This window comes from Juglans microcarpa x Juglans regia, chromosome 3S (assembly GCF_004785595.1).
Source record: "Juglans microcarpa x Juglans regia isolate MS1-56 chromosome 3S, Jm3101_v1.0, whole genome shotgun sequence".
NCBI classification, from domain to species: domain Eukaryota; kingdom Viridiplantae; phylum Streptophyta; class Magnoliopsida; order Fagales; family Juglandaceae; genus Juglans; species Juglans microcarpa x Juglans regia.
In genome coordinates this window covers 24,641,368-24,654,805 of record NC_054599.1, presented here as the reverse complement: position 1 = coordinate 24,654,805, position 13,438 = coordinate 24,641,368, and the positions used below count along the sequence as shown (strand labels likewise).

Sequence of the window (13,438 nt, the reverse complement as noted above, 5' to 3'; positions counted from 1 at the left end):
CACTATACTCCTTTTGAAAAAAACAGTTAAATTTATGACCTACGCGAAAAAATATATTATTAATGATGGACCGGGACCAAACTATTTTTTAAATTGATGTATAGAATTTGCACACGGCATGATTCTATCTAATATTACTCAATTATAAAAAGACATAATAAAAGTTTGAGTGGTCCAAAAAATGCAACCATAATTAATTGCTATTTAAGATTAATACACAAAGAAAGGATGATGATCATAAACCAACAATTCCGCCTTAAATGGGTGCATGTGCTACACAGTCAATTATACAACAGAAGAACAACTAGCTAGCTAGGACACATGATTATTTTGTAGTAAATATTGCCAATAAATGCTCCTAATATATTCATGACTCTATTATATATTCCCACTGTTTTGGGTCTGTTTAGGTTTGAAGCACTCGCAATCCCTTTAAGATGAATTTTTCAGAACTCCGATTCATGTTCAACCCATAAAAGAAAAATAATTAATTAGCTATGAACAATTAATTAATGGCTCTAAATAATTAATTAAGCAGAAACCTGTAATTAAAGACTCACCCAATGTCATGTCAATGCAAGTGCGTCAATCTCCAATACAACTTTAATTTTTAGAATGTGATAAGTAAACGAACTTGCCAAGCAAGATTTTAAAAAAATAAAATAAAATAATTTATAATATTTAAAATTTAAAATTTATCTCCATAATTAAATTATATCACATGCATGATGTGTTGTGTAAACATTTTAAAATATAATTATTCAAAATAAAATAGATAGTATTTTATCTACGTTAAAAAAGTTCACATCAAAGTTGATATTTTCTCTAAAATTTAGAGAGCAAATTCTAGGTCTAGTGAGGGAGCTCACAATATTTAAGAACGTATTTTTCTTGAAATTAAAACATTTAATATTGTCTCCATTTTTTTATCTCTATTAAGTGAGGACAATGGTTTCTCGGATTTTAATGGACATGATAGAACTCTATGTTAGGACAAATTTCTGAAACAAAGTACCGAATTGACGGAAAATCTTAAGATATGGGTAATGTTTGGCTGTTTGCAGTTGCGTGTACGTAGTATAGCCTTTTTGGCAAGTGGGTGGCTTCTACTCAACAAATTAAACAACCAGGTACAGGTAGTGTTGGGTACGAAAAATGAAAGAATGATTTTATTTATTTCGACACATTTAATAAAAGTATTTATATGGTATAATTTAATTTAAAAGAAAAAGTTTATATATCAATATTATCATTTAAATGATATGGATGATTTACTTTACATACTGATTTGATAATAGAATAAATTAAAAATAATAATAATAAGAGTCTTCCTAGTCCAATACGTGGTTCATGAGCTAATCTTATTTGGAAATCCTCAACCATTTATCATTAAGAAAGATTCATTAGTCGGTGCACCACCTGATTGACGACAGCTCCAAATGCCAAAAGTGAATTAAATAAAATTTATTTTCAATAAAAGAAAATGGTCAAGCAATCCAGAGACAGACTTGCAAGTTTCACACCAACGGTTTGAATTAAAGACATTAAAGTCTATATCTACTTAGTAGGCTACATAATGAGAGAAGGCTCTTTTGCATTTTCCTCTCAAACTGATCTATACCTGTCCATTCAAAAGCCTCCCTTCTAGGTAACCAATACCATCATAAATAATACAAACATATATATACATGTTTTTCAAATAAATTCAACTACTTTAAGAGTTATTAAAACGGCATGTTGGTTGTGCCACCACTCCAAAGAAAGCAAGCAACCTTTTTTATTTTTTAAATGTATTGAGTCAAATAATGTATTTGTAATCGATGTTTGGATTGTTGTTTTTTATTTGTGGCTGTTTTTAGAGAGGAAGGGTTAGAGACGAGCAATGTATATTTCATGGCACATGGGTTGGCCCAACTGTGTGCTGATGATGGGTGGGGCTAGCGACTTAGCCGAACAAGCAGTAGGATAGGATAGGGTTAGGTTTTCATTTGGGCCCATTTGAACAGCTTAATTGGGCAACATGAGGCTCCTATTAATGCTTAAATATGGGCTTGGGGCGGCCTATGACAGGATGGATCAGGGTTAAGGAGCCTCTCCATTAGGAGCCCAACATCCACTGTTGCCTTCTGCAATCCCTCTCTCTGAGCAATCGGAGTCCCATGATAGTAAGGGCAATAATTTTTCAGTCCCAAAAGGTGTTAAGATTATAGATAGTAAAAAGAACAATCACCATAACAATTAAAGTCTACTAAAATCTCATTTTAGAGCAAATAATTGTTATGAAGAGATTAAAGTCTCCTACACATCAACATGGAATATTACTCTGATTCTTGACTTGTAGGCAGATAGAGGATGTAGGATGGACCGGTGGAAGGCTGTGCGCCCACATCACCAAATAATTGAGCAGCCTCGCCACCATCCTTTCCACATGGGGTTGTGTCGGTACATCCGAAAGAAAGAAAGAAAGAAAAACCCCATCGATCTTCCTGAAAATTAAAAGGAAGGCTTCCACAGCCCCTGCCTCTCCCAAAAAGTCGTTCCCACGCGAGAGAGAGAGAGAGAGCCCTTACTATTTAGGTCGCGTCAATTTTGTAATAAATGTTCAGCCCAGCAAATTAATGAGCTTCTACAAATTGCCAGACCGCCTCATTAAACGCCCTCTTCTCCCCCCTCTCCCCCTCAATTAATACCTCTCTGTCCCCATCGCTTTGCATTTCTCCATCTCTCACCGTTCATCCCCTCCACGTGTCCTTTTCCCCGCTCTTGCTACCTCCTCCCGTTGAACCTTTCCGGTGACAGCAGCGCCTCGGGATCCCCACACCTCAGCCGGCTCGACGAGAACGCCCCTGCCCCCATCCCCGACGACCTCATAAACATCGGGCTGGTCATCGATTTGCTCCTCCTCGATGACCACCCTCCTCCTCCTCCTCCTCCTCCAACTCCTCCTGAGCCCGTAAACCTCACCCTTGACTCTGATAACGGAAACAATCCCCTCCGTCTAAAGAACGGCGACTTCATTCCTCTGTAGTACCTGAAAGAGAAAACCCGAGGTTTCGTTAACGATCCGAAAGGCGACATCCGTTTGTTCCAGAAGCTTCCTCTCCGGTACCGCCAAGGTGACGCTGTTGCCGGTTCCATGACCATCCTCTCAGATGTCATACTCCTTTCAAATCCGAACGAGTACGACCGTTTCAACAAGAAATCTCGGCCGTTGAATCTATCCTCCGAGTTGTGGTTGTAATTGTAGTTGTTGTTCCTCGTCGGTGACTGCTCTTCGATGCACGGCGTTATCTCCGAGACTGAGCTGCGAGACTCTGGCAAAGCTTCGGTGAGAGGCTCCAGCGTCATGCTACGCAAGATCGTGTCGTCGAGGCTCGGTCTTATTCTGGCTGCCATCAGTGGAATAAACGGAGACTCCGAACAGAATATTCCGGCGCGGCAGAGGGGACAGTTGGCGTGAGACCTGAGCCAGATATCAATGCAATCCACGTGGAACGCGTGGGAACAGAAGGGGAGCGTACGGACGTAGTCGCCGTCTTCGAACTCAAGGAGGCACACTACGCAGTCCCGGCGCTCTCTGTTGGATTTGGAAGTATAGATTGAGAGCGGGATGGTCTTGATGACGGACTCGTCCAGACCATACGGGGAATAAACGCGGAAACCGTCGCTTGCCTCGAAGAAGGGCGAGTCGTAGGGCAACGAGTCCAGGTCGCCCGAGGAGGACGGAAGGAAAGACCGGGCCCCACGTCGGCGCCGCCACTGCCTACATCGGCGGATGATACGGATGATTGACGGAACGACGTGGCGCGAGATGAGGCGGGAGTAGGTAACGACGATGAAAGCAGCGGCTACCACCACCACCATCGCGATCAATGGCGGACTGAACTGGAGCGGCAGTCTGGGCGGGGGGGACATTGATTGGTTGAGGAAAGCAGTAGCAGTAGTGGCGGTGGAGGGGCAGGAGACGGGGCCCACGGATGATAAACATGAACAGGTGACTCGGCCGGAACCATCATCATCGTGATCAGCACGATCGTGGAAATGGTGGTTTGGATGGATGAGTGGACTGATGGGGGGAAGAGAGTTGATACTTTTGGGCGAGTTTAATGTTAATGTTACGGGGTTGACTGGATTTCGTCGATTGGTTCGCGGGAGGCAACACGTCAACGTTGCTGAATTTACTTGTCAGTTTCAAGTACACACACTTTTATTAAAACTTAGCCACGTCTTTTTACTTAAGGAAAATATTTACATAATATTTTGTACCATATATTATAATATAATAATAAATTTAATATATTTTTATAAAAATATCTTTTATTTAATATATTATATAATATAATATATTGTATAAAATGATGTTAATATATTATTACTCTTTTACTTAATGGTAACGACGGAACTCGCCTCCTGTGGGCGTTATGGCTGTGAATTCGTTCAGGCTAGTCTGTAGACAGTGTCAAACTGGTTACGACGGAACGTGGTTTGGCTGCGTCCCTTATGGATTTTAGGAGAATTTATATTGTGCGGAGGTGACCCACGATAGTAGGGTATTTTTATTATATTATTTCTTTTTTGGGTTCCCCGGCACCATTTATTATCCCTCTGACGGGCAATAAAATGGGAAGGAAAAATCTTGTGTGGCTAATGCAGCGCTCGATGTCCAAAGTCAAAAGTCGGATAGATTAGTCAAGATGGGGCGTAATTGCCTCACTGACGTGATCGGAGATGACCCTTAAATGTTGTTCTGTTCAAAATCCTGCCTTTCAAAACTATTATTCAATAATAATAAATAAAAAGATTCCTGCCCAGATCTTTTAATAAATAACAAATCAGTACGTTAACTAGAAAGGATAAAGAAGAAGCTGCTGTAGCCAGAGTGATATTGGTTGGATAATATCAATTTATGGGCATATGGCTAGTGGAAGTATCCATCAATCATCATGGGCCATGGACCATGGCTACCGAAACATATTTGGGAAGGTTGACGCTACACCCCGAAGCAAGCCATCGAAATTGGTCACGAATGTGCAAATTTTTTTTTTAAACTCTTTAAATATTTAAAAAAAAAATCAGAAATTCATTAAAAAATATTTTCTTAGCCACTAAGTAAAAAAATTATAAAATGTAAAAAACAATTCTGTAGAAAATATCGAATGTTCATAAATTCGATATTTATTAATAAATACTTCCATTTATTTATTAATGGAAGTATCCATCAATCATAAGAAAATAGGCAGAGGAATGGCATGCAGTACATGGAGAGGCAAGGTCGGTGAACACTGCCTGTAGTTTGTAGTTTGCACTTTGCCCAGGGAGAGGCTGGGCCGATTAAGGCAGGGCCCAACTCTAGAGAGCTTTATAATTATAACAAAGGTCTTTGGGCCGAAAAATCAAATGGGTTGTAGGCTTAAGAAAAAATTACCATAGAAGTGAAGTAGCCTCTTCTTTCTTTTCACACTTCCAGAGCTTCCCATGGTTTCACCCATTTTAAGGAAAATCAGTACATTTGTGTACCTAATTGACTACTATACACTGCTAGCAGCTGATCATTGGATATTTTTCCACATCTTTTTCTGGTTTGCAGTCTGTTGGGAAGACAGAAATTGGGCTGGGATCATGGAAAACTTGCCTCGTTTTAATTCGTGGAATATTGTATGGCCAGCGTTTCCTCTCATTAGATCATGCTTGTTTAAGCTTATCTATTATCTACAGGCTCAACAGTCGGTCCATATTATCTCATGGATGATATTTCATTGGGTCTACTTGTTATTTGGTGGTAAGCAGTGTATTAAATTTGGATGGCCACACGTGTTTAATCAATCATATTTGAAAAATAATGTGTAGACTTAGCACGTGCAAATTCCGTACAATATTTTCAGGAAAATAGTAGATCCAACCATTAAAAAGTTGTATAAAAATCATTTTTTTAATCCACTATTCTTCAAATGGATTGCACGAAATTTGCAGATCTAATTTTGTATTTAGCTAATAATACTCATATTCTTCTTCAAACTAATGTAATTATTATTATTATTATTATTATTATTATTACTTTCTTTATTACCTTTTGAAAACTAAATCGAGACTAAAATTGTAGATGAATAAAGCCTTCTATGTAGAGTGGTCCAGTGGATACTAATGAAATAATTCATTTATCTTTAGGAGGGGACAAGCCTATGACATTTCACTTCCGCATTAACATGGGAGCCTTTCATGTATTGACACGTGGCAAATCCGCAGCCATCCCTTCAAACTTTAAAAGCATTGGCTTATGTTTTCCTATGGTCATTCATGTATTATTATTATTTTTTTATTATTTTTTTTATTTTTAACAAGATACGCTTCATTTAAAAACCACCAAGATACACTGTCATTCAATTAATTTGACTGAGATTTATGCTTCTTCCCCCCCCCCCCCCCCCCAAAAAAAAAAAAAAAAAAAAACAGAAATAATAGAAGAAATAGGATTAGGCAAGTAATTCAGAGGTTTTATTAAATGGAATTATTATATGGACATTGTTTAATTATCATGTATAAAGTAATTATGGAGACATACAAGAAAAATTAGTCAAAAAAAAAAAAACAAGAACAAGAAAAAAGTGGTACTAACCTATGGCTATTGAAAAGCAACCTCTTAACTCGATGGAGGGAACTAGAGCATGATAATTAACCAGTACCAAGATCACAAAAATGAAAAAGCATAAGCCAACTCATTCCTGAATCCCAAGCCACAAGACAATCTCTCCAACCAGACTTGCCACCCAGTTTTACAGTGGAAAGCTAGAAGTATCAAATCCCACATATAATTGAACTCCAAAAAGCTTTACACGAGTCGAAACTCCCACCTGAAAACTTGCCGGAAAACTGCTGTCAACTGTGTCTGTATGTCACAGAGAGGGAGGGAGAGAGAGAGAGGTCTTTGTTGCCGTGAAGTAAAGTCGACGTTTCCTCACACCATCACTTCTTCCACATCATTTTATTCCTTCATTTGCAAAATTCTGATAGTCTCATAAAAGAGAAAAGTAAAGGCCAAGAATGTTGCGCACTTCTTGGGAATTGTGAGATCATGTTCATCATTGATCTTATACCTCTTGTTTTTGTTGTCATCAAAGTCCCACTTCAAAACAAGAATGACAAGCTTGGGGTGTTTATGGGTGGGAATTGGAAGACAAAGTGATGAGCCTATTTAAGGGAAGAGACAAAACCAGATATATAGAAGAGGCAGATCCAATGCAACAAGGCCATACCCATGGATGAGGTACCTGGCTCTCTGGGGACCAGCGCCAGCTTTTCTTTGAGATTGGGCCAGGCTATCTTTTCCTCTGCCTCTCTACTTTTTATGTCTTTGGGTGTCGAATTCTACAGCTACACCGCTTTCTGGTACTTTTCTTTCATTTCTCTTTTGGTTTCTTTAATAAGTACCTCTTTCTATATTTTTTATTGTTCTCTTTTTCCGTCTCAATCTGCACTACCCATGTGAAATATATCTTCAGTTCATACTCTGGTTCTTACTGTAAGTAGTCTAAACACATTCTTATCTACTTTGTTTCTTTCCCCCACTTTTCTTTTCCCCAATTATATAACCTTGGAAACTCTCTTGATAATATCGAGCCATCCATCGATGAACCCTGCTTTCTGGAAATAGTTGCTACTTGTCGGGAGAATCAAAAGAGTGCTTTTAGATTTTCTGTACCATTGATCTTACTCTTTTGACAGTAGGTGAATGGTGCCTTTTAGTTTGTCGTCCTAATTTTCAGAATCCTCTCCCGGAATGAGAGATTTTCAATTCATAAATGATAAACTATATTCCTTAGATTTTTGGCGTTGCCAAATTTTAATGCCAAAGTTCTACGAGTGAGGGTGCTCAACCATCAGTTTGAGCAGCTTTCTAATGATTTTTTCAATTTTCCGCTGTTATCCAGGCTACAAGTCCATTGCTTAACTTAGAGCTTTGGTCAATCCAATGACGGACGACCTTCCCACATTGTTTCCGCAAGAAATTTGGAAATTTGAATCATTGGTTAATTTGGTTTGACCACATACGAAAGCAGGGCACATTCGAATGCTTAGCCTAGACATAAAGATCTTCTGCATCCTATCACTTCTAAGAAAAATTTGACGACCTCTTAGTTTAGTGCTAATTTGACTTGCTAGGATTATGATTTCATTCGCTTCTATTTGGATCCTTTTGTGAGCAGCAAGCCACCAACTGTCGGCTTAGACATTTTACATCAGCAAACCAACATGGTTGACGATTCTTCTGGTGAATCATATTCACTGGTTGCAGATGATTGTCTCAGAGTCTTCTATATTCCCTTTGTATTCCATCTCCTTTTGTTCTCATTACATCGACCAATAACTCATTTCTCATTGTCAATTTGTCTGTTTCGAGTTTCATGTTTCCAGTCCCATTATCTTCTTCCATTAGCTCTAGCAGATAAACAGGTGAATCTATCTGGAATGAATCCAGTGATCGTCCAAGCAAGTAACAGGTCCTAAAACTCAGAAAAGTAATTTATAAATTACAGGCACTTGACAATCCTCTAAAGAGTCTTCCGCTCTAGCAGACAAGAAAGTAACGGGATAGCAGATAGCAGCATATTTTTTTCCAGCTCTGAATGATGATGAGCAAGAACATGGGAATACATTTTGGAACAGTATACTTCTGGCTGTTTCTTCTGTAGTTTACTTATTTGAATCTTCATTTGATAAAATGTTACAGCTACTTGGTAACAATCATGGGTTTGGCTATACCCTGGAGTTTCACTTTAGCCCTGGTGGATGGATACTCTGTTCTGGTTAAATGCTCTATCCGGCAGCCGGGTATACTGCTGATCATTATCGTAGGAGATTGGGTATGGAGCATTTGAGTAATTTGCGATCACATAAGATAGAAACTAGGATACAATTTGATACTAACTCGTTATATCTCATAACAGGTATTATCCATTCTCACACTGGCTGCAGCTTGCTCAACAGTTAGTGTTGTGGACTTTCTTCTCCAGTGTAATAATGGGGCATATTGCCCACCGAAGTTTTGCAGCAGATATCAGATATCAGCTGCCATGGCTTTCTTGTCATGGCTTCTGTCTCTGGCTTCAGCTCTGTTCAATCTCTGGTTACTCCCCTCCTTGTGATTTTGTCACTAGAATCAATAGCATTTTCATTCTTCCAACTCTGAATCTTGTACATAAATAGAGTCCGAGTTTTAATGGATGGAAGTTTTCTGTTGTACAATTACAAATTGTAAAATGTTGTCGAGCATTTCTGGTACATAAAGATTGTAGAGAGTGCTTACCAAGAAAATTGCTGATCACGTGAAATGACCAAATCAAGTCCCCAATCCTTCCCTTCTAACACCCCTTTATCAAAACCTCCTAACTCTTACTTTTTGCCACTGTCCTTTGGCATTAAATCAAAATTCTTTGCTCCATCCCCCAAAAATCTCCATAGCTTCATAAACCCTACCCATAAAGTCAGTCCTGCAGCACCAGCTCAACCGTAGGCTGAAGCCTCTGGCCTAAAACCCTTTCTATAAATATCCTTAATACACAAGCAAAGCTACCCAATTCTACAATACCCATGGTCAAGGTGCTCATAAGTCACACAACCAATACCCACGCCATTCAATCCCATTTCTCTGAAAAATTCTTTAGCTTTCTCAATCTATCAAATCTAACAAAACCTTACCACTCGTAGAATAAACCACAACACCAGCCTCCACTGCCTTAGTATCGTCTCCTCCCACAACTCCTCAGCCTCAATCATCCTCTCTTGCTCGCAAGAGGCTGCTATCAAAAGGCTAATCCCAATGACCATTTGGAACACAACCAAATCCCACCGTTTCGTTCCAAATCATCTCCACCTTCTCAGCCATACCAAGCTGATAAAAACTCACCATTATCGCATTAAAAGTTTGCACATTGGGCCTAACTGTAAAAGCCCTTTCCGCATTGCCCACAACTTCATCGCACACCAACCCAAAAAGTCCCTATAAACCTCGTGAGTCCTGCTACACATTTCTCGCTTAAAAAATAGAGAAAGTCTACTTTACCTCTCCAATTTGACATCTCTATTTGACCCCTAGTCAAAATTTATTTTTTTTATTTTATTTTATTTTTACTTAGTGGTTAAAGTAGTGATTTTAAGTGTATTGGTGTATTTTTTTTATTTTTTAAATATATTTAAATATGTTAAAAAAATGTGAAAAGAAAAAAAAAAAAAAAAATTTACGCTGGGCGGTATGCCCAGCGGTCAAAATGGGGCGGCTACTATGCCGCCCCTAAAAAATATATGATTTTATTTTCTTATTTTTATATTAATAAAATATAAAATAAAATAAAATAAAATTACGTATTTTTAAATGATCCATAAGAGTATGATAGAATTTGTACCCGGCGTACCCTCCTCCACACCGCTAAAGCCACGAAATCAAAGAATTCAAGGAACTAACTTTCGGCCTTTCAAGGTAATCCCACTTGACCTTCACATTCTCACAATCTCAATGGCAATCTCCAAACAAGCTTGAACCAACAAATCAAATAAACGAAGGAAAAACTCTAAACATAAACTATACACTTAGAGATATCACTTTGAAAATATTTAATTTTATCCTTTTATTCTCGTATTTATAAAATATGAAATATGAGAATAAAAAAATAAAATCACATTCTTTAGCTGTGAGCAGAGTATTAGCATGACTCCAAAAAGAAGCAGACCCACACGACATATACGTCTTAACAAGGCTCTCAAACACCTTCACTGGGTTTGATACGAGGTTATCTTCTTCGGACAGACGAATGGCGGTCCGAATGAAAGCCTGGGCTTGGGCCTTGAGGCGGGCCCGGGCGAGGATGCCGATGATGGTCAGGTAGGTGAGAAGATTGTGGTTGCAGAGGGACTTGAGCGGTCCAGAAGAAGCAGCGGAGGGAAACGTGGGGATTGTTCTTGAGGTGGAGGGTTATTTGGGAAACGTCATTGGGCTGGAAGCCACCGGGGCAGAGAGAGAGTGAATATGGCTCCCACCGGGAGGACTTCAAACGCTGCTGAGATCGAAACAACGTTTGAGATTAGTGTTTTGGATTGATCGGATGGTGGGCAATAGATAGCTGAGCAATTCAACGACATGTCTGTCTATGTGGTGAGAATTGAGAGTGGAAAAACGGGGCTGGGCCAGTTGGGCCATTTTAGCCCTTCCTGTCTATGCACATCTCAAACCCTCGGGTTTGCGGCCCATTGTGCATCCCACGTAGCAGATTGGGCCCGAAGAAACTACTTGTGTGAATTTTGTAAGTAACATTAAATACTCAATAAATATTTAAAAATTTATTTTATTTGTCTATTTCTCTGCTGCTTAAAATCCTCTAATTCGCATATAAGAACTTGATCAGAGATACTATGAAACCTATAATTTAAAAATAAGTGAGGGTGGTATTTGTTGCAAGTTAACATATATATATATATATATATGCATGCGATTAATGTAAGTAATTATTGACAATTAATTGTTGCGTAATTAGATAATTGGTAGTGTTATTTCAAATGATGATCATATATTATTATTATTATTATTATAAAATACATTAATATTAATGGAGAATCAGTTCCATATATGTGCGATATGGTTCATTAATTTTGTCTTTTCAAATTTACCTGGCCTACAAATTAATGGATAAGATTGTCAACTATATACGCTAAGTATTCGTACCACATAAACCACTAATCGATATAATTGCCAGACTATATATATATATATATACAAGGAATTTGTTCTTCTATTCTACCCCAAATGGATGTTTATTATATACATACATAATATTTTTGATCATCCATATTACTGCATCTCAAAATTATACGACATATATAATAAAGTAAATTCACATTTGGGTAAAAAGCTCATTATTCCTTGTTAATAATATTCCACGTAATATATATATAGAATATTGTTATATCTATAAAGAAATTACATATAACAATTCTATAAATTGACGTTATTTTATCCGATCCGTTAGATCTATTTTATAATAAAAATAATTTTATAATTTAATAAATTATATCAAGTCTCTGTTTGTGGGATATATATATATATATATATATATATATATATTTATTTATATAGGTTGATAATTAAGAGTGTTGGGCCTAGGCCCACTGGCTGGGCGAGGAAAGAACCACGGACGAGTGAAGACTCGGTAGGTTTGCCTGCAATGAAGCAGCCAATTAGAGGCGGACAAGTCTAAACGCAGTGTATCGCCATGAGACCCGAACCTCTTAGATTACGTTTTGTCTGGAATCATTGTTGAACAGTCCTCTCATCATGATCAACTGACACAGAAGAAAATTCGGGCGAAATATGTGCACTAAATCGACCCTATTAACAGTCGAATCAGGGCCAGAAGTGTTACCGTGCGCCCAAAGCTTAATTAATTCTTGGAATTAAGTTTCTAGAGGCGTTATCGTGTCAGATCCCAGAAATCACGTTTTCAGAGGAGTAACAGCATTGACATTAGCTTCATCAAAAGTTTAGTCAAATATAAAATTTGATAAATTTTATCAAAATAGGATTGTATTGGATTAGTCAAATAGATAAATGTGAAACTTTGAGCTACAGTAAATGTATAGGTTTCTTCAAATTTGAAGATCTACTATTCATTTATCAAATCTATTTTTTATTCATTTTTAATCTCCTAAGGTCTTTTTTATTCATGTTTAATTTCCAACCGTCTTGTAATAATAATGTAAGAATCAAATTAAATTATTATTCAACATATGATTAGTGTGATTGTAAAATATGAAAAAAAATAAAAATATTTTTATTAAAAAAATAATATTATATTATTATTTTGATGAATTCAATGGCTAATTCAATGTGGAGTTATGGTTATGGAAGTTTTGGATTTATAAAAATTATGTACTTTTCATTAAATTTTAAAGATAACTTTGATGAAGTCAATGTCAATGCTCTAAGGACATGCCGGGTTTCGCATCATCTATAAGTAGATCGACATGTACGTCCTGAAATCTGGATGAATTTTCAGTTTTCCACACTCATAGCATCCAATCTGACCTTATCATTAGAGGCTTCTTTAAATTCGGGACCGCAAACTCTAATCTTGTTATATATAAGAGTATATCACACGACTGGGAGGACAGGTAGAAAACCTTTAAGCAAATAGATAGTTAATCAAGTTGGCTGTAATTAACTTTGATTATTATTCAAATACTATATAAGATTATCTGATCAATAATTTCGTTAAGAAATATTCTATACACCACACTACTATCCCACTTTCATCTCACTAAGTAAGATGTGACATATTTATCACCATTGAATGATCATTTATTAGATACATATTTATCATCTAATAATGATAAATATGTCACATCTTATTTAGTGGGATAAAAATGATAGGGTAGTGTGAAGTATAATATTATT

At 37.4% G+C, this 13,438-nt stretch overlaps 2 protein-coding genes across 2 annotated transcripts; one reads left to right on the top strand and one right to left on the bottom strand.

Moving 5' to 3' along the window:
- Nucleotides 1-2,246: 2,246 nt before the first annotated feature.
- On the bottom strand, nt 2,247-4,234 carry LOC121258353 (RING-H2 finger protein ATL65). The gene is given in 2 exon segments (XM_041159858.1): nt 2,247-3,957; nt 3,960-4,234. Coding segments are annotated over 2 exon segments (1,251 nt in total). The 5' UTR covers nt 4,020-4,234; the 3' UTR covers nt 2,247-2,766.
- A 2,241-nt stretch (nt 4,235-6,475) lies between these two features.
- LOC121258397 (CASP-like protein 5C1) lies at nt 6,476-9,334 on the top strand. The gene is made up of 4 exons (XM_041159909.1): nt 6,476-7,383; nt 8,726-8,858; nt 8,943-9,148; nt 9,182-9,334. Exons 1-3 carry the CDS (start codon nt 7,253-7,255, stop codon nt 9,138-9,140), a joined length of 462 nt encoding a protein of 153 aa, XP_041015843.1. The 5' UTR covers nt 6,476-7,252; the 3' UTR covers nt 9,141-9,148; nt 9,182-9,334.
- The last annotated feature ends 4,104 nt before the right edge of the window (nt 9,335-13,438 follow it).

Coding starts and splice junctions, on each gene's coding strand:
- LOC121258397 (XM_041159909.1), top strand. CDS start 7,253: ATGGATGAGGTACCTGGCTCTCTGGGGACCAGCGCCAGCTTTTCTTTG. Junction 7,384..8,725: donor TACAGCTACACCGCTTTCTG/GTACTTTTCTTT, acceptor AAAATGTTACAG/CTACTTGGTAACAATCATGG. Junction 8,859..8,942: donor TCATTATCGTAGGAGATTGG/GTATGGAGCATT, acceptor ATCTCATAACAG/GTATTATCCATTCTCACACT.